General features: G+C 42.6%; 1 protein-coding gene across 6 annotated transcripts in view; it reads left to right on the top strand.

The window, feature by feature from the left end:
* Positions 1-8,563: 8,563 nt before the first annotated feature.
* The window catches only part of LOC114668350 (alpha-actinin-4), a 57,685-nt gene continuing 45,464 nt past the window's right edge, over positions 8,564-20,784 (top strand). For 2 of the 6 annotated variants that reach the window (XM_051921429.1, XM_051921428.1), the window contains exon 1: positions 8,564-8,908. In XM_051921429.1, coding sequence (XP_051777389.1) covers positions 8,780-8,908 — 129 coding nt within the window. In that variant the 5' untranslated portion in view covers positions 8,564-8,779. The remainder of the gene's footprint in view (positions 8,909-20,784) is intronic. The other 4 variants (XM_051921427.1, XM_051921426.1, XM_028824046.2 and 1 more) reach the window with 2 other exon arrangements.

Raw genomic sequence — 20,784 nt, 5'->3', positions numbered from 1 at the left:
TCGCGAGATAAAAGTTTAATGAGAAGACACGAGGTATAAACGAAGCACACGCCGTGGCGCAACGTTAGGGGCAACAGTTTCAACCATTCTATGATCTGCTTCTCGCAACTGAAAGACGGCACATGGCGGATGTTAGCCGACTTGCTGACCGCAACGTTAGGGGCTTCAACTATGGCGCTGACGCAACATCTCAGTGCCAACACTTTGCAGACTGTACTTAAAAGACACGCCCTCCTCACTGGACAGTTAAAAACACCAATCAAACTAACGATGACATCAAGTATTACCCAATCAAAAGTAGGAAAGGAGGCATCTTCATAAAATGCGTGTGGGATGATTTGCATGAGACGCTGCTTTAAAAAAAAATGATAAAAAAAATACGTGAGAAATCCCGTCCAGTATTGATTCAAAACGGGACGCGCAATTTCATTCTCAAACGCGGCACGATTCCGTATTTTAAAGGACGGGTGGCAACCCTACAGTGCCAGGTAACCACCCATACAATCACATTGTGATTCAGACTAGGAATGCAATGAATGTAATTACCCCGATCTACATACAAGGCGAAAGTCTTGCAACATTCAAAGATGATGGTTTGGGATAATTAGTACTTATTAAGTACAACATTGAACATAAAAGAGCTTATGAAGCCTTGAACCGAAAAAAGCAAGATCTCAGAGATCGTAAAAAAAAAAAAAGGAGGTAATGTCGTTTTACTCGCTGTAGATTTTAGTCAAACATTACCAGTTATTCCACGAGGGAGACCAGCAGATGAACTCAACGCGTGTTTAAAATCCATGCTTCTCCCACGGTCGGTTATATGTCGCGTGTTCTCGGGTAGGTACACCAAAAAATGTATACATTTAAGCATGTAATGGGCAAAGAAAAAATGAGGTATACCCGAAGGCACTGCAGTAGTACTCAATGTAACTTTACTTCTTAAATGTTAATGTTTTACTGTTTAATTATTTATACGCTTCTTATATATTGTTCAAATTCTTTTATCAAAATACCAGTGACAGCGCAATGCACGATAACATGGAGTGAATACACCATACGCATCTGCCCACGGCCGCCCTGGTGTGCGCAGATAGGAATTGATTCTAAAATAAAATAAACATAAAAAGAGTAATACATTCATCACCCATAAAGCGGATAGCAGACATGACGTATTATATGTGTACCACATTTCAAGTCAATACGTGAAACGGTTTGCAAGCTACATGTGATTTAAAATCCTGGACAGACCAACGAAAAGCCACGGTAGCAAATTATTGAAGAAGATTTTACTGTTTAATAATTTATATTTATATGAAATGTGCTTCTTATATATTACTTCATATTCTCATATGATAATGATGTTAATGTTGTTTATATTGATTTCTATGTTATTGTAAGTGCATCTATGTGTGTATATGTATGTATGTATGTGTATAGATATATATATATATATATATATATATATATATATATATAAAAAATATATGTGTATATGTATATATAATATATCTGTATATGTGTGTATATGTGTGTGTATATGTGTATATGTATATATATATGACAGCAACACTCATAACAATGACAACACAATTACGTTGACAATCATGTTACGTTATTTTTAAAATGTTTCCTTTACTTTTTCATAACCTCTTTAACACACTACTTCTCCGCTGCGAAGCGCGGGTATTTTGCTAGTATATATATATATATATATATATATATATATATATATATATGTGACAGCAACACTCATAACAATGACAACACAATTACATTGACAATCATGTTACCTTATTTTAAAAATGTTTCCTTTACTTTTTCATAACCTCTTTAACACACTATTTCTCCGCTGCGAAGCTCGGGTATTTTGCTAGTTGACAATAAGCTACGCAAACCCACCAAGACATGCAATCGTTTAAATCAAGGCACGAGTCGAAAAACACCATCCCATAATATTAGTTAACGATTAACACATTTCTATATGTATTGTAAGCATACAATACAACTGATAATATGTTGTGCTTATTTATCTGGTGTACTGACATTTTTGCGCGTTTAACGGCTGAAATCTAACGTGGTTTGTGCCCTTCAGAATGAAAAGAGTTTGCATTTACCTTTTTAATAAAAGGCGAGCTTTTAAGCCTGAGAAATCACCCCGTAAATGCACACGTTTAATTGCACATGTTAATATGTATGGTTACACAGTATTAAAAGACACTCAACAATTACACATTATTAAAAGACAGTCAACAATTAACGTCATTTACCTTCATTCCCGCGTTTGACTTGTGCTGTAAATCTCTTCCTCGTTTTCAGTTCACGTGATTACGTAGGAGGCGTAATACGTAATGACGCAATACGTGACTCCGCCTCCTCCATTAGAGTATATGGACAAAAAACAGGTTCCAGTTATGACCATTACACGAAGAATTTCGAAATGAAACCTGCCTAACTTTTGTAAGTAAGCTGTAAGGAATGAGCCTGCCAAATTTCAGCCTTCTACCTACACGGGAAGTTGGAGAATTAGTGATGAGTGAGTCAGTCAAACAAGTTCCAGTTATGACCATTACGCGTAGAATTTCGAAATGGAACCTGCCTAACTTTTGTAAGTAAGCTGTAAGGAATGAGCCTGCCAAATTTCAGCCTTCTACCTACACGGGAAGTTGGAGAATTAGTGATGAGTGAGTCAGTCAAACAAGTTCCAGTTATGACCATTACGCTTAGAATTTCGAAATTAAACCTGCCTAACTTTTGTAAGTAAGCTGTAAGGAATGAGCCTGCCAAATTTCAGCCTTCTACCTACATGGGAAGTTGGAGAATTAGTGATGAGTGAGTCAGTCAGTCAGTCAGTCAGTCAGTGAGTCAGTGAGGGCTTTGCCTTTTATTAGTATAGATATATATATATATATATATATATATATATATATATATATATATATATATATATATAGTGAAATAGTACGGCCTGGACACAGACAGGCAGACACATTTACAGCCATCACCACACGTTTATTTACACTATATTATTTACAGTCTCTAAGTGCACCGCCACCAAACCCCCACAGTCTCCCAAAGTCCAGGCTTCACTTAGCCATCTCTCTTCGTCCCGGCTTCTTCCCCAGCCGTCTCTCTCTCTCTCTCTCTTTTCTCACACACTCCAGGCCTCTCTTCACCGTCTCCTCTCTGACCTCGTCCACCTCCTCACCCGAGTCCAGCCTTGATTGAAGGGAGGCGGCTCCTTAAATAGGCAGGCGGCTGATGACCACACCCGGCCACCTGCCACAATACTCCCCCACACGGTGAGACCCCACGGGGTCAGCGGCCCGTCCCATGAGGACAGATCTTCCTCGGCGGCAGGTCGATATATGCCAGCCTAGGGCCCGGACCTACAGAATAAAAAGAAAAACCAGGGGCGGAGACGTTGCCCTGATGCAGCGCCTCGGCGCGCTTCCTCCGTGCTTGGGCCAATGCTCTCCGCTTCGTCCGGCACCCCGATTCACTCTTTCTCGGCCTCCCCATCCGAGATTTCCGTGGTCCCCGCCACGGGACCGCCAACTGGCGCACACTCATGTTTCGCCTCCCAGCCTGCGGGTTTTCCCTCTGCCTCAGCAGAGGGCGGCCCTTCATGGGACGTGTGCACCCAGCAACAAGTCCTCCCATATCGGAGGAGTCAGCTTTCTTCCTCCGACTCCTCCTCTTACTTTGGGACGCTGTGACGGTTTGGATCTGCCTATAGGAAAAGGACAGACCCTGTCCCGCCGGCGTCCGCAGATTTACGGGGGCGGTCCTACTCACCGTCCCCGCTAAGTGCTCCTCCGGTCAGAAGTTCCAGCGCCAAGCCATTCCTCTCTCGCCAGCGGCGCTTGTTCTGGCGCAACGGCCGTCCCCTCTGATCCCTGTGTCTCCGCCCGGAGGGCACATCGCTCAGGTGGCGGCAATCCGATAAGCAGAAGGCATCTCTCCAACTGCTGCAGAATCGCTGCCAGGGAGAGAAAGTCAGTCGACGGTGTGCTTACCTCACAAGCAGCGCCACTCGCCGACTGCTTTCTATGGGCCCTCTCCTCCGGCCCATTCGGGTTTCTGGCTGGCACGGGATGGACATTCCCTGGTCCCGCCTCCATCCAATCACTGGCGGGCACACAGGACACGCTATTCAACCCCGTGCCTGTCGTGACGAGGGACTTCCGGTCGGCGGCCATCTCGTTCTCCTTCCTCACACGGGGACGAGACTCCGGGCAGCTCCGCAGCTGCTGCGGCTGTCGTAGCTGCAGCCCTTCCTTCTCGGCAGCTCCTCTTGCTGCCGCTGCATCCTTTAACTGCTCCTGAAACACATAGTCCAACGGCGGACCGCTAATGGTCCACCACACACTCTGTAGCTGCGGGGTTGGGTGCACGCCGCCCCTGCGGCATGTGGGTGAGCTCCCCTGTTGTGCCGGGTCATTCACAGACATTTTTCTAAATGCAGGTCCCCACCTTGTCCCAGGTGGAGCATCCTGCCGGCTACGCCACTGTGAAATAGTACGGCCCAGACACAGACAGGCAGACACATTTACAGCCATCACCACATGTTTATTTACACTATATTATTTAAAGTCTCTAAGTGCACCGCCAACAAACCCCCACAGTCTCCCAAAGTCCAGGCTTCACTTAGCCACCTCTCTTCGTCCCGGCTTCTTCCCCAGTCGTCTCTCTCTCTCTCTCTCTTTTCTCACACACTCCATGCCTCTCCTCGCCGCCTCCTCTCCGACCTCGTCCACCTCCTCACCCGACTCCAGCCTTGATTGAAGGAAGGCGACTCCTTAAATAGGCAGGCGGCTGATGACCACACCCGGCCACCTGCCACAATATATATATATATATATATATATATATATATATATATATATATATATATATATATATATATATATATATAAACTGCTAAAAAAATTAACTTTTGAAACTTTGAAAACACATCAGATCTCATTGGGAAAAAAATCATGCTGGATTTCTATAATGATATGGACTGGGTAATGTGTTAGGAACAAAAGGATGCCACATTGTTTGATGGAAATGAAAATTATCAACTTACAGAGTGCTGAATTCAAAGACCCCCCCGAAAATCAAAGTGAAAAAGTGATTCAGCATGCTAGTCAATTTTGCCGAAATTTCTTTGCAGCAACTCAGAATTGTATTCAGTACGTTGTATGGCCAGTCAATGGTATCAATTCCTTCATCCTCCAGGAACTGCTTGCATATTCTTGCCACGTGAGGCCGGGCATTTCAAGCACCAGGAGGAACCCAGGACCCACTGCATCAGCATAGGGTCTGACAATGGGTCAAAGGATTTCATCCTGATACCTAATGGCAGTCAAGGTTGCTGTTGTCTAGCCTGTAGAGGTCTGTGCGTCCCTCTATGGATATGCCTCCCCAGACCATCACTCACCCACCACCAAACCGGTCATGCTGAATGATATTACAGGCAGCATAATGTTCTCCACGGCTTCTCCAGACCCTTTCACGTCTATCACATGTGCTCAGGGTGAACCTGCTCTCTCATCTGTGAAAAACACAGGGCACCAGTGGTGGACCTGCCAATTCTGGTATTCTATGGCAAATGCCAATCGAGCTTGATGGTGCTGGGCAGTGAGCACAGGGCCCACTAGAGGATGTCGGGCCTTCAGGCCACCCTCATGAAGTCTGTTTCTGATTGTTTGGTCAGAGACATTCACACCAGCGGCCTGCTAGAAGTCATTTTCTAGAGCTCTGGCAGTGCTCCTCCTGTTCCTCCTTGCCCAAAGGAGCAGATACCTGTCCTGCTGATGGGTTAAGGACCTTCTACGGCCCTGTCCAGCTCACCTAGAGTAACTGCATGTCTCCTGGAATCTCCTCCATCCCCTTGAGACTGTGCTGGGAGACACAGCAAACCTTCTGGCAATATTACGTATTGATGTGCCATCCTAGAGAAGTTGGACTACTTTTGCAACCTCTGTAGGGTCCAGGTATTGCCTCATGCTACCAGTAGTGACATTGACCATAGCCAGATGCAAAATGAATGAAAAAACAGTCAGAAAAGATAAGGAGGGGAAAATGTCAGTGGCCTCCACCTGTTAAACCATTCCTGTTTTGGGGGTTGTCTCATTGTTGCCCCTCTAGTGCAACTGTTGTTAACACCAAACCAGCTGAAACTGATTAACTGATACTTAACTGACCAGATCAATATCCCAGTGGTTTCATTGACTTGATACTTTACTCTGATTAAAAAGTCCATCCATCCATCCATCCTCTTCCGCTTATCCGAGGTCGGGTCGCGGGGGCAGCAGCTTGAGCAGAGATACCCAGACTTCCCTCTCCCCGGCCACTTCTTCTAGCTCTTCTGGGAGAATCCCGAGGCATTCCCAGGCCAGCCAGGAGACATAGTCCCTCCAGAGTGTCCTGGGTCTTCCCTGGGGCCTCCTCCCGGTTTGACGTGCCCGGAACACCTCACCAGGGAGGCATCCTGATCAGATGCCCGAGCCACCTCATCTGATTCCTCTCGATGCGGAGGAGCAGCGGCTCTACTCTGAGCCCCTCTCGGATGACTGAGCTTCTCACCCTATCTTTAAGGGAGAGCCCAGACACCCTGCGGAGGAAACTCATTTCAGCCGCTTGTATTCGCGATCTCGTTCCTTCGGTCACTACCCATAGCTCATGACCACAGGTGAGGGTAGGAACATAGATCGACTGGTAAATTGAGAGCTTTGCCTTATGGCTCAGCTCCTTTTTCACCACGACAGACCGATGCAGAGCCCGCATCACTGTGGACGCCGCACCGATTCGCCTGTTGATCTCACGCTCCATTCTTCCTTCACTCGTGAACAAGACCCCGAGATACTTGAACTTCTCCACTTGAGGCAGGATCTCGCTCCCAACCCTGAGAGGGCACTCCACCCTTTTCCGGCTGAGGACCATGGTCTTGGAATTGGAGGTGCTGATTCCCATCCCAGCCGCTTCACATTCAGCTGCGAACCGATCCAGAGAGAGCTGAAGATCACGGCCTGATGAAGCAAACAGGACAACATCATCTGCAAAAAGCAGTGACCCAATCCTGAGTCCACCAAACCGGACCCCCTCAACACCCTGGCTGTGCCTAGATATTCTGTCCATAAAAGTTATGAACAGAATCGGTGACAAAGGACAGCCCTGGCGGAGTCCAACTGTCACTGGAAACGGGTTTGACTTACTGCCGGCAATGCGGACCAAGCTCTGACACCAGTTGTACAGGGACCGAACAGCCCTTATTAGGGGATCTAGTACGGGGGGCAATAAGTATGCCCACACCCGCTCGGCGCCTCTCACCGGGGGCAACTCCAGAGTGGTACAGAGTCCAGCCCCTCTCAAGGAGATTGGTTCCAGAGTCCAAGCTGTGCGTCGATGTGAGCCCGACTATATCTAGCCAGAAACTCTCAATCTCACGCACAAGCTCAGTCTCCTTCCCCTTCAGAGAGGTGACATTCCACGTCCCAAGAGCCAGCTTCTGTAGCCGAGGATCGGACCGCCAAGGTCCCCGCCTTCGGCCACCACCCAACTCACACTGCACCCGACCTCCTTGGCCCCTCTCATAGGTGATGAGCCCATGGGAAGGGGGACCCACGTTGCCTCTTCGGGCTGTGCCTGGCCGAGCCCCATGGGTGCAAGCCCAGCCACCAGGCGCTCGCCATTGAGCCCCACCTCCAGGCCTGTCTCCAGAGGGGGGACCCGGTGACCCGCGTCCGGGCGAGGGAAAACGCCGTACAAATTTTTTATTCATCATAGGAGGTTGTGTTGAACCGCACTTTGTCTCATCCCTCACCTAGGACCAGTTTGCCTTGGGTGGCCCTACCAGGGGCATAAAGCCCCGGACAACAGAGCTCCTAGGATTATTGGGACATGCAAACCCCTCCACCACGATAAGGTGGCGGTTCGAGGAGGGGCTGATTAAAAAGTGTTCCTTTAATTTTTTTGAGCAGGATATATAACCCTGCTTACTGAAGCTCAGAGTTGCGGGAGGGCAGAGCCTATCCCAACAGCACTGGATACAATTATGACTATAGTAAGGAAGCAAGAGTCTGAGTCATACATCAACACTTCTTTCCGTTTTTCCAGCCTGCACTGTAAAAATAGATCTTTAGTATTAACTCCATTAGCAGATCCCAAATGTCTGAATGATTAACTAGCTGTAAACAATAGTAGATAGTCCTGTAGAAATAAAATCGCCAAAGGATGTACAGTTTTAGTTAATAACAGGTAAGCAGCAACTAACCCACAAGCAGGGTGACTAATAATGACTAATAATGATTTGGTTTAGTTGACACTTTACAGAGGCTCCTTGTGATGACTTCCATTGACAGAAACTTTCACAAAGGTCTCTGGAATGCCAGTGCCCCGTTCAGATCCTTAACCCGCGTTATTTCCATTCCCATGAATTGCTCATCCACATATTTTTATATATTTATGTATTTTTTCATAAATTTTGAATCTGGTATCTCTGAAGATTTAAAAATATGATACGTATTTTTTTAAATTTTTTCTGGCGGAAACGGCTTCCATACTGCAGAGGTTTAGTCTTTGTAAAGTGATCACGCCCACTCATGCATATTCAATAGCGCAGGCCTACTCTCTGCTGCTGTGGGAGCGGCGGCACAAACTTCGCGCTGTTGCCGCCTTGAGAGGCCACGTCTTTTGGAGAGCGAGCGCACGTCAGTTCCGCAGACCAGAGATCCGTCGAGAAGGAGCAGTAAGGAGGGGAGTGAAGGACAGGCACACCGAGCGAGCTGCGAACATGGTGGACTATCATGTCACGAACAACCAGCCACTGTCCGCGGACGGCACCGCGCCCTATATGGCGCAGAGCGACGAGTGGGACCGCGACCTGCTGCTCGACCCAGCCTGGGAAAAACAGCAAAGAAAGGTGGGTTCAGGAGGAAAGCGCGAGGCGCGGGATGGTGGCGGCAAAGAGGCCGTGTTTGTGGGAATGTGTGTTAACTGGCCGTTTAACAGCCGAGAGGGATGGAAGGCCAAAAACCACGTTATCGACGTGGGAATCTCGCTGTCCATGGTCACTTGACGGGGGTCTGCTAACTGCAGTACAACCTGGGGTGTTTCGGGGAGCGCGACGCTTCACCTCCTTCTACCCCCAAGAGCACTGAAATCCAGGAGCCCTACTAGTACGACGACTTCTACTTTTTGACGGTCATTTTAATGGTGTTTTTTCTCTCAACCTTTCCGTTGGTACTGGCTACGCTCAATTTCAAGGGAGGCGTTGCTTCTGATCTAGAACTGACTTAAGCCCACTTCTCTGCTTGTTTAGTGTCTCACCTTTGGTTAATTTCGGCGGGAGGGAGGGCGGAGGGGCGAGTTGTACTTCAAAGCTCGTTTGGAAGCTTTGCGTGAGGTACCCATGTTTGCTTCAAGACAACTTTTTTCAGTGAGCATATGGCAGGTTGAAGGTGAATGCCCAGGGAGTTGGATTTTGGCTGCTGCGTCAAGGGTTCCTTGGTCAAAGGCTGCACTGCTTAGTCTCGGTGTCGGATAGTTTATTTTTGACCTTTTATATTTGATTTTCAGAGTGACCCTTTCCGTGCCAGGTGTTTTCTGATTAGCGCGTCCTTCACGAAAAGCCTAGTCTGTCAAATTCGTGCTGTCCCAGCTAATATGCTTCATTATAATAGCCTACTGGCACAGTTTTTCAAGGCCTTTGAAAACGGGCAGTACCCTTGATGTTTGACACGAGTAGCAAATGAACATTGGTTTAATGTAACTCTGATCGGGACAGTGGAATGGAATTTTTACCCTTCGTCTAGCTAATTGTGTTGGTGGGGAGGTGGATAACCGGGTATCCTGCGTTTTTCATTCAGTTTCCTTTGTTCTTGTTTATGTGTTGAAGGCAAAATTAAGTTTCTTGTAGCGCACGTAAAGGAGTTAAATATCATGTGTTGGGTAAATATCCAGTTTATGTTGATGAAGACCTTGGCACAGCATATTGTAATAGGGGTTAGTAAGTTGTAGCGCTCGTCACTCTGCGGGCTTCCTGTCACCGGCTGGTCTGCTTAGTCACTATTCGATCTTGCTGGTCTGTCCAGCTCATGGGGGTGGCAACCAGGGCGTCCTGTCTTTGTGGAATGTGCTGGGAGGGGCAGCAGCAGGTTTGGAAAGGAGGCCAAGTTTCACAGAGATCTCATGTCATTAAGGCTTGGCCCTAGGGTACAGGCAGGCACTACTGAGAAAAGCGCTATATAAATGTAATGAATTATTAATATTAAGATGATGGGATATAATTTATATATATATATATATATATATATATATATATATATATATATATAAATTTTTTTTGCTCATTGACCTTGTAGAACATGTTCACTTGACTTTCTGGTTGTGATATTATGAGAAGTACAACTTCCTGGGCTGAAAGATGTTGCAGAATTGGATTTTCAGTGGCATGGTTTTATTTTTATCTGGAGCTTTCTGACATACAGTATCTGAAGTTTGTAATAATGATCTTTAGTTTGTAATGATGAACTTACACTGGCAACTACCAGCATTCCTCTTTTTTTTTTTTTTGTCTTTTTTTGTGGTGAACCCATATATGAATGGGATATTAAGGGGGGTGGGGGTGGGGGGAGAATGCATAGCTAGGTTTGGAAAGGGATTCACTGGGGCAAACTGAAAATATTAAATCTGCCTGCTCCCAGCTTGATTGCTAGTCAGTTCATATTGAGCTTTAATCATTTAAATCTAGATAATCATAGCAAACACACAAGTTTGGTTTATGGGTGCTGTGTGGCACTTTTTACTGAAGTTCTGTGTATAAGATATCATAGATTTGTTCGTTTTCATCAGCAAATGAGAGCCCTCTGAAAGAAATCTACCCTTAAGATTTATCGCTTTGAGTGGAGTGTGTGTCTTTGGTTTCCTTTTGCAATGGTGAAGTTATTGGTTCTTTATCTCTGATGCTTTAATTATGATAGGCATCAAAGAATACATACTCTTTTAGTGGTTGCTTTGCATAGTTTGGCTTGCGCCCAACAGGCTTAATATGCTGTGTGAGAGCTGGACGGGCGTGACCGTAGTTGAACAGGAAGGCTCCAATGATCTGACCTTCCTGGCTCTGATGCTATTAACTGCCAATTCCTGGCCATTTTTTGTATGAATGGTGGAAGTGTTTGGGTGCATCAGTGAAGGAATTTTGTAAGGAGGTGAGAGGTAGCAGGGTCAGACTATAAGAACAATGAGGTGTGATATTTAAAAGCAGCTATGTAGGGGAGAGGGGTGTGTGTGTTGTGATGAGCTGATAATCAGCAGGAACAAGATGAGAAGCAAAACTACTTGCCAGGTGAAGGAGAACATGAAAGCTGAAACAGGTTGGGTTAAAAAGAAATGTGGCAGTGCACTAAAATGCAGAGAAGCAGCAGAGTAAAATTTAGAGGAAAATGAGCAGAGAAGTAGCAGTAAACACAGAAGAAAAATATCTGAAGAGCCAAGAAACAGTAGGAGCAGGCTTGGGAGGTGGAGGAGGAGGTTTATGGATCAGACTGGAAAGTGCTGAAAATGTAGGCAGCAAATCGTTGGTTTTGTTTTTTACAAGTATTACAGTCCTTTACATAAATTGCTGCTCCAGTTAGTTAATACAGTGCCTGCTACAATTGGTTAGCCTATATTCAGAATGTCCTTTAGTTTCTTCTTTGCTCAGTGCCTTTTTCTGCAGTAGACCCGTTTAAAAGCTCAGAAATGTGTGGCTTATTTCCTGTTGTGCTGACCTCCAGTCAAGCTTCTGCTACAGTAGGTTGATCCAGCTGTTTGCTGCTGCAGGAGGCAGAGACCCAGTCTTTTTATACAAGCACAATACAGTACAATACACAGTGAAATGCTTAGTTGCTTCACTCCTTAAACTTGGTTTGCAGAGTATTACTGTAAATTAATACATGCATTTAAAAAAAAACTTGTTTAATGCAAATATTTTTGAGTGAGTGCAGGCTTATATGTGAATGCATAGCTCATGACTGCCTGAGAATGAAGTGCTTTCAGAGCATCACTGACTCTGTGCATTTCCATTCTACTTACTTATGTAGTCTTGGCATGTCCCCTACTTCTTTTAGCTTTTTTGTAGGTAGGATATGGTCTAATATATTGTGTTGTTATAGCTGTGGATCACTGCTTCTTTTTGGTGTGTTATGGAGGTGTTGTGTGCACATACTGATGCAGTTCTACTGAGCTATCAAGTTTAAAGCCTTTATAAGCTGAATTTAATATGAACATTTGTAAAAGTGATGTATTTAATATACATTACTCAAGCTTAATTTATAGTGCCATTAACAAAGTAAACTATAGCAAAGGAATTCATATTAAAGTTAACAGTAAATGCATTAATCCATCCATTATCCAACCTGCTATATCCTAACTACAGGGTCATGGGGGGTCTGTTGGAGCCAATCCCAGCCAACACAGGGCACAAGGCAGGAAACAAACCCCGGGGAGGGTGCCAGCCCACCGCAGGGCGCTCACACACCAAGCACACACTAGGTACAATTTAGGATCGCCAAAGCACCTAACTTGCATGTCTTTGGACTGTGGGAGGAAACCCACACAGACATGGGGAGAACATGCAAACTTCATGCAGGGAGAACCCGGGTCTCCTAACTGCGAGGCAGCAGCGCTACCACTGAGCCACCGACAGTAAATGCAGTACCTGTCAAATACATTCTTCCTTTTATTATAAGCTTGAAGTAGTACATACTACATGTAATGAACTTAAGAATGGCACAGTGGAGAAAATAAACCACTCGAGTTGGCAATATACTTGAGAAGAATGAAATAAAAATTGAGGGTAATGATATTTAAAAGCTTAAGAGAGGGAACCTTCCAGAGAGCACATCCCACAAAGCTAGATGAATTTTCTTTGAGAGTTGCAAAAATGGGTCTGTAGAATTACAAAATGACATTTGTCATGTAGGTTGGTAAGATGTGAATTAGCTGTTAAAGTTAACTTTATAATTCAACTTTATATTGCCTAAGAATATCATATATAATTGTATTCTGTTGATTCTATTCTAAAAACACACGGGTAGCCATTGTTCTTGAGGCAGAGTGTTGGAGATTTACATATTTTATGTAGTCTGCATTAGATCCCTGGAAGTAGCATTTTGAAGTTCTTGCACCTTTTATGTACCCTTAAATCTGCTGCAAGATCAATTGATTTCTGCTAATATAGCATTATTGACATTAATGCTGAAATCTTGGTGCTTCAATTTGGAATATGCCATATACTAGAGCCCTATGATTGTGTACTCTGTGGTACCTTGTGGGAGGTGCTGCTGCATTCACACTATTCCCTGTATTTGTGGAGAGAGGAAGAGAGCACGCAAGCAATGTTCACATACTTGGCAGTAAGTCAGATCCATTTAAAGTGGGTGTGGAACTTCATCAAGGGTGTGTTTTGACTCCTGTTATTTGTGATTTACTAGGACAGAATATCAAGGTGTAGCTTTTTTCAAAGTGCATAAAGTATTGTCTGCAGAAGTGGGTACTGAATATCTGCTTTTAACTAATGATGTTGGCCTCTAGGCCTTGTCTGACTGTGATCCCTAATACCCATTGGATCAGTTTGTATCAGAACGTGACACATAAAAATAAAAACATGTTCAAGGTGTTGGTTGTCTCCTAGAAAAAAATGGTTTAGCCTTTGTAGTTAACAGCAGGAGCTGGTACCACAAGTGTAGGATTAAAATACCTCGGAGTCTTATTCATAAGTGAGTTTTGAGGTGGTTATGAAGTTGACCAAACCAGGAGTGCAGCAAGCATAGTATTGCATGCATTGAACTGTACATATGTGGTGAAGTATAAACCAAGTCCTCAAACGTTCAGCTTAAACAACATTTTTCCTCCTATACTTTGCTCACAAACATGAGGAGGTGGTAGAGACTGATAAAATAAGGTTTGCAAGTAAAAATGGCCAAAATAAGCTTCCTGTATAGGTGTTTGTACTCCTGCTTCCTGACAGGGATGGGAGTTCAGCAGAGGTAATCTTGCAATGAGCATCAACCAGTGTTACACTTTCACTTTATTTGTCATGTTATTTATGAAGTATATCTTGCATGTATCCTTAGTTTGCATGCCTTTGGTAGCCTGTATAGCAGTTTCTTGCTGCATAATGAAGTGAAGCAACACATTTACATAGAACATATTATAAAGTTAAACACCACACCAGGTTCATACCTTGGTTGGGGAAAAAAATGTATAGTGGGTTTGTTTTGACTTAAAAAATGTCTACAGAACTGTGCTTCAGGCCAAAAGTGAAGCTGTTGAAGTCATTGATGACTCATTAATAGTATAATTCTGTGTTTTAAGTTTTATGGCTCTTTAATTATGCCAATCCTTGAAAGTGAGTGAAAACCATGACAGATGACACATTGCATTTTTGGTATGTTAAAGAAAATGTTCAGTTTTTGCTGGAGAGTAAACTTATATCTGTTGGATGATTATTTTTCTTTTTACATAAACAGGAAACTTGAAAATTTCCTTGAACCTTGCAGTTTGAAATATTGTAACACTGAAAAATTTGCAATTTTTTTTTTAAAATTTTTTAGATCAATGCCCAAAGGCTATTCTCTCATTCCAAGTCTGGTTGTAAGTCACAAATGCTTATCATCAAACTGCAAAAAACACACTTCACAGACTTAAGGAGATGTTTTTTGCAAGTGTTAGATTATTTTCATAATGAAAATGAAAATAAATGACTAGAGGTTTAGACACTTTTAGTGTATGCCACAAGGTTACTTATTCAGTTACCATCACTGACTCATTGTAACTTTACATGAGTCGCTTAACCTGCAAGCGCTTTGGTTTACAAAAATACATATTCGTATGTAAATCAGTTGTGCTTTAATAAGCATGTAAATTACCTTGGGGTAGTGTTTTGAACAGAATGGTACCTTTTCAAATGGTTTACTGTATAACAAAAATACTTCACCAACAGGGTTTTTCATTGCTTTTGTCATATCATATTTATAATTGACTGTATACAATAAGGAGTGAGCAGTCTGGAATTCTATCTAAACACGCTGAGTTTTGCATTTTGAAATGGGAATCCAGATTGGTCCATTTAGCATGTTTTATTTTATAGTTTTTATTGTGGGAGAAAAAAGTCAGGAAATGTTAATTGTCAGAAAAAATCAGAACTTGGAATTCTAGTGATAGGGTTTTTGGAATCAGTTTACTATACACTTTAAGGCTGAGTGGAAAAACTAAACATGCATCAAAAAACAGAGAATATAAAACAAGTTGCACATTTTGTCACCTGAATTTTCTAAAGAGCTTATAGGCCAGAGACATTATCATCATCCTTGTTGATAATTCAAGGTCAAGTTTGATTGTAGTCCTCATAGGTTTTTAGAAGGTTACAGTGGGTATTAGGGAGCCATATCCGTTTTTCAGCATGTGAGGTTTATTTCATAGGATAGAAATTGGAGATTGGGGCTATTTTGTGATAAACATCTTTCTTTTGTTCCTGCTCCATGTTTTCTGTTGCTTGTTGTTTTGTTAATGAATGTGGCACCATCTTGTACTTGTAGAAATCCTCCATTTCAGTGTGTTCAAATCCATGTTCATTTCAAGATGATCTTATTAAAAAAAACAAAAAACAAACTATTAGCTGAAAAGTTCTTGCTTTTATAGCAAATCAGATTTTTACAGAGAGGCTCTGTTGATAAGATGTAAGAATTTGAGATGTTTGCTATAAATTGTGAAGTCGTCTGCCTGTGGTGTGAAGGCCTCCTGCTTTTTTCATGTTAATATTTCTGTTTCCACCTAGACGACTTACTCCTAAAAACATTTCTCCTTAACCTGGCAAAGGCATAAATGTTATTTGTATGTCCATTTGATTTTGGTTTCAAAGAAGGCTGAAAAGGTATATAGAAAGGAATTTACACTTTCTAGACATGTACTATTAAAATGTAAGTTCCTGTGTTCGGCTTTCTGGCCTTTAAAGTAGGACTTTAGTTGGATGTGTATATTTTTGATAAGTACCCATGCTGCACTGCACGGTTGCTCCAGTTCTCGTTGCAATAAGGTTGTCATCTGCATTTTAAATATCCATAACTAATTGATTGAGAAGTCACCTGTTCCATTGAAGAGTTTGCTGTCTGTTTTGTGCATATATTGTATTTCAAATTATATATGTTGAATTGAAAGGTTAATGATAAAGAAGATAAAAATTGCATATTTAAGAAACTACTGCAACAGAAGGGCTGCACTTCTTCAGTACCGATAATTTTATAATGTGATCTTGTCTCCGTTTTCAAAGAGAGAAGCTGTTACACAGACAATATCATCCTAAAGTCAAATTGTCAATATGAAGACATGAATTTTGAGCAGGATTCTGTGTCTGCTACATAGTTGTCCTTGTATTCAAGAAGGCATTGTATACATTTGTTTTGTATTTGGATCATTCATAGTCCCCCCCCTTTGTGGAATTTGAAGAAATTGGCATACGAACCCTGTCTCAACCATTGTGTAACTTTTTTGTAGAGGTTTAAATGTGCTAATTTCTTCTGTATTTAATGGCTTTAACATCCTTCACAACAATTGTTTGCCCTTGCACAGAATATGGTTATGAATTGTAAGTGATTTATATATAAATAACCTTACCAGGATTAAGAGCCTATGGTATTACCACTGTCAATTAGATACTGAATTACCAGCAATTTTTAGTACCCTTTCTTCTGTGTTGCTGTTTAATTTTTAACTGTGTAGATGGGTATATTTTGTAAGATGCCATTTGTTTTATGTCAATTAACCGATTACTTTTTGAGTAGTTTTCATCAAGGCAGTTCTGATTTTACTTGATCTTGTTACATGCACACTCCTCATATGATGTATATCATGCTGGCAATGAAGTGTTTATTATACTTTTTTTTGTAATAAATGTATTTATTAAACATTTTATACAGACTAAAAACTGGTTATCGCAGTTCTATCTTAATTAACCACACCAGAAAATTCCTATGATTCCACCTACCTTTTTTTGCCTTTCATACATACCTTTGTTGCTGCACATGCTGGATTTATTTTTCCAGGTTCAGTGCAGTACTGTAGTTCTTGTGCTGCTGTTTAAAAGACACACATGAATGCTGTAGGCTGTTCATAAAGTGTTTTGGCATTACTTAAAATGACTCCTAGATAGTTACACACCTCCTGGATGTACAGTTTATCAACCATGATCAAACCATAGTTTTCCTAAACTGCTAGTTCTCAGCCAGGCATGATAGTAGTTTTAGTGCTTAATAATGTACTTATCTGACTTTTGTTCTCCATTCAGTTAAACTTTGTTCTTTCCTAAAAATTACTCTGTTGTACTTTTGTGCATTTGGGTTTTATTAGATAAAGGCACCTGCTATTTAGTCTGTGTATGTGACTATATTACTCAATAATTAAAGTGTTAAAATGTGAAAGAAATGAATGATGCATAAAGATGAAATATAATGTTGAAAGAAATGTGATACTACTTCAGTCACTTTCATAAAAGGGTAATTTTCATTACCAAACCTTAGCTTAATTAGGATATATGTCATTTGACTGAAAGTTGATTTATGGCCAGAAGTCTCTGGATACCCGAACATCCATATTACTAACCGAGAATGGTAAACCGGATGGAATGGACGCAGGTACACGGCAATGGGACCATGAGACGTACTGCGCAGGCGCGTACAGCGCGCGTCTCATAAACCGCACGCAAAGTCGTATCCACCGTGAACGAAGGAGTCACGGCCCAAAAACGAAAGAGCTCAACTGACGTGAATGAGAAATGAAGCAACAACGCGCCCATAGCTAACGACTAACGACACAGCCATACAAAAAAGAGGATTCTGCGCTGCAGCCCAGATTCAAACGGAAGAGGCTACGGCGGCCCCACAGGTCCACAATGATAGTACGGAAGGCGCAGGCGTCACCGCCATATTGTGAGTGGCACTACTACGGAAGGCGCAGGCATCACCGCCATATTGTGAGTGGCACTACTGCGGAGTGAAGTTAGGAATAATGTGCTGCTTGGGATTGTACAAACCTCTGAACGCTTTACACCGAATTCAAACACAATACAGCTCAACAATTCAAACACGAGCCCACCTAGATAAGATCAATGAACGCAGGCGCCTACAACGCGCGTCTGAAACTGCGGAAGCAAAGCAGGCACGGGTTCAAAATGAACAAACTCGACTGATGGATATACAAACACGAGCCCGGCTGGATAAAATCAATGAACGCACGCGCCTACAACGCGTGTCTGAAATGCCGCAAGCAAAGCGGGCATGGCTCCAAGACGAACGAGCTCGACTAATGTATTTCAGGATACCCAACGCTGGGGGTAGGCGAGCGAAGCGAGCACGGGGCGGAGCCCCCCTTGTCACACCTATAAGCGATTGTTGGAGTTGTGTCCAACCCTTGCAAATATAATGGCCTCCACCCCTCTGGGAATACTTCCCACAAGGTTTTGGAATGCATCTGTTGGATTTTGTGCCAGTTCAGCCACACGAGTATTTGTGATATCAGGTACTGATATTGGATGCAAAGACTTGACTTGCTGTTGTCATTCCAGTTTATTATAGAGGCATTAAATAGGGTTGAGGTCCAAGCTCTGCATTGGCCAATCGAGCTCCTACATACCAATCTCCTCTAACCATGTCTTTCTTTGTGCACATATGCACAGTAATGCTGGACCAGAAAGTGGCCTTCCCCAAAATGTTACCATGAGGTTGGAAGCACACAATTGCCTAAAGTGTCTTTATATGCTGTATTGTTAATAATACCATTCACTGGAATTGGGTGGGCCTAGCCCAAACCCTGAAAAATACAGCCAGACCAGAAGGTAACCTTCTCCTAGAATCTGTCAAACCCAGGTTTGTCCATCAGACTGCCAGACAGTGAAGCATGATTCACCACTCTGAGAACATGTTTCCACTGCTCCAGAGTCCAATAGTGGCATGCTTTACACCACTCCAGCTGATGCTTGGCATTGCGCATAGTGATCTTACGGAGAGGCTCAGCCATGGAAAACCATTTCAAGAAGCTCCCAACCCACAGTTCTTGTGCTGATATTTCTTCCAGTGGTAATTTGAAACTCTTGTGAGTGATGCAGCAGAGGAAAGGCAATTTTTTACATGCAGTGCACTTCAGCTATTGGTGGCCCTGTTCTGTAAATTTGAGCGGTCTTACACCTCATGGCTGAGCTATTGTTGCTGCTGCATGCTTCCACTTCACAATAATAGCGGTTACACATGACCAGAGCAGATCTACCAAACATTTCACATGCTAATTTGTGGCAAAGGTTACATCCTATGCCAGTACCACATTTAAAGTGTTAGAGATCTTTAGTATGTGCCATTCTACTACTTGTTTGTCATTCAAAATTTCATTGTGTTCTGCTTTTTTTTTTTTTCTTTTTTTTTTTTTTTTTCTTTTTTTTTTATAAACCCCTGTTAACAATTGGTGTGGCGAAAACACCTGAGCTCAGTTATTTTGGATGGGGGTCCACATTGCTTAGAATATATAGTATATGTGACTGCAAACCCACTCTAAAGCAAAACAATTGCAACAGACAATTCTTAGAACCTGATACTTACATTACAAAGAATAATAGTCCACCTTTTGTACATGTAAAGACCATCATTTTAAATACCATTAACAAAACAAAAGGGTGACATTTAATTCTGTGTAGTAATACAGTAAATACTGTGTTTAAACAGTTCAACTTTTTTCAGTGGAAAATGATTGCTACAAGACTCAACACCCAAAGTATTGTTTCTAATTATTTTTCTGTGTGGAGTTAATGTTCATCTTTTTAATTTTTTTTAAATAGGTGAATGATAATATTGCCTTTTGTAAATCTATAGAATGAAAATCCATCCTAAAGTAAGCAACATAGTTTATTTGTAAATGAAATTCCTTCTTTGCTTAAACATCCTCTTAGTAATAAAATCATTAAAAATGGTTTACTTTGGTTTTGAACAATCTGTTTGTACAGAGGCCCATCTCATATGTACAGTGGGGAAAATAATTATTTGATCCCCTGCTGAATTTATAAGTTTGGTCACTTACAAAGAAATAAAAGTGTCTTAATTTTTATGGTAGTTTCATTTTAATTGAGACCAAATAGCAACCAAAAATCCAGGCCTGTCTTCAGTTTTCCAGTGCACCTCTGAAGCATCACGGGGCCTGTACATGTGCCTTCTTGAGAAGGGGGACCATGTGGGTGCTACAGGATTTCAATCCATTACGGCGTAGTGTGTTACCAATGGTGTTGTTGGTGACTATGGTCCCAACTGCTTCAGATCATTAACAAGCTCCTTCTGTGTAGTTTTGGGCTGATAACTCATCCTTCTCGTGATAATCCTCACACCATGAGGCAAGATCTTGCATGGAGCGCCACACTGAGGGCTATTGATGGTCATTTTATATTTCTTCTGTTTCCGAATAATTGCACCAACAGCAGTGACCTTCTCACCAAGCTTCTTGCTGATGGAATTGTAGCCAATTCCAGCCTTGTGCAGGTCTTCAATCTTGTCCCTGGTGTCCTTTGACAGCTTTTTGGTCTTGACCATGGTGGTAGAGAGGTTGGAATGGAAGAAATTTATTCTGTGGACTGATGTGCTTTATACACATAACGAGTTGAGATCAGGAGTATCTGTGATTGATTGATTATAATTGCACACAGCCAGTCTGTGGGAGCCAGAATTCTGGCAGGGTTGTAGGGAATCAAATACTTATTTCACTCAATGACATGCAAATCAATGTATA

The sequence above is a fragment of the Erpetoichthys calabaricus genome, chromosome 18 (genome assembly GCF_900747795.2).
Source record: "Erpetoichthys calabaricus chromosome 18, fErpCal1.3, whole genome shotgun sequence".
NCBI classification, from domain to species: Eukaryota; Metazoa; Chordata; class Cladistia; order Polypteriformes; family Polypteridae; genus Erpetoichthys; species Erpetoichthys calabaricus.
Note: the sequence above shows the minus strand (reverse complement) of the source record. Positions and strands in the feature narration are given on the sequence as shown.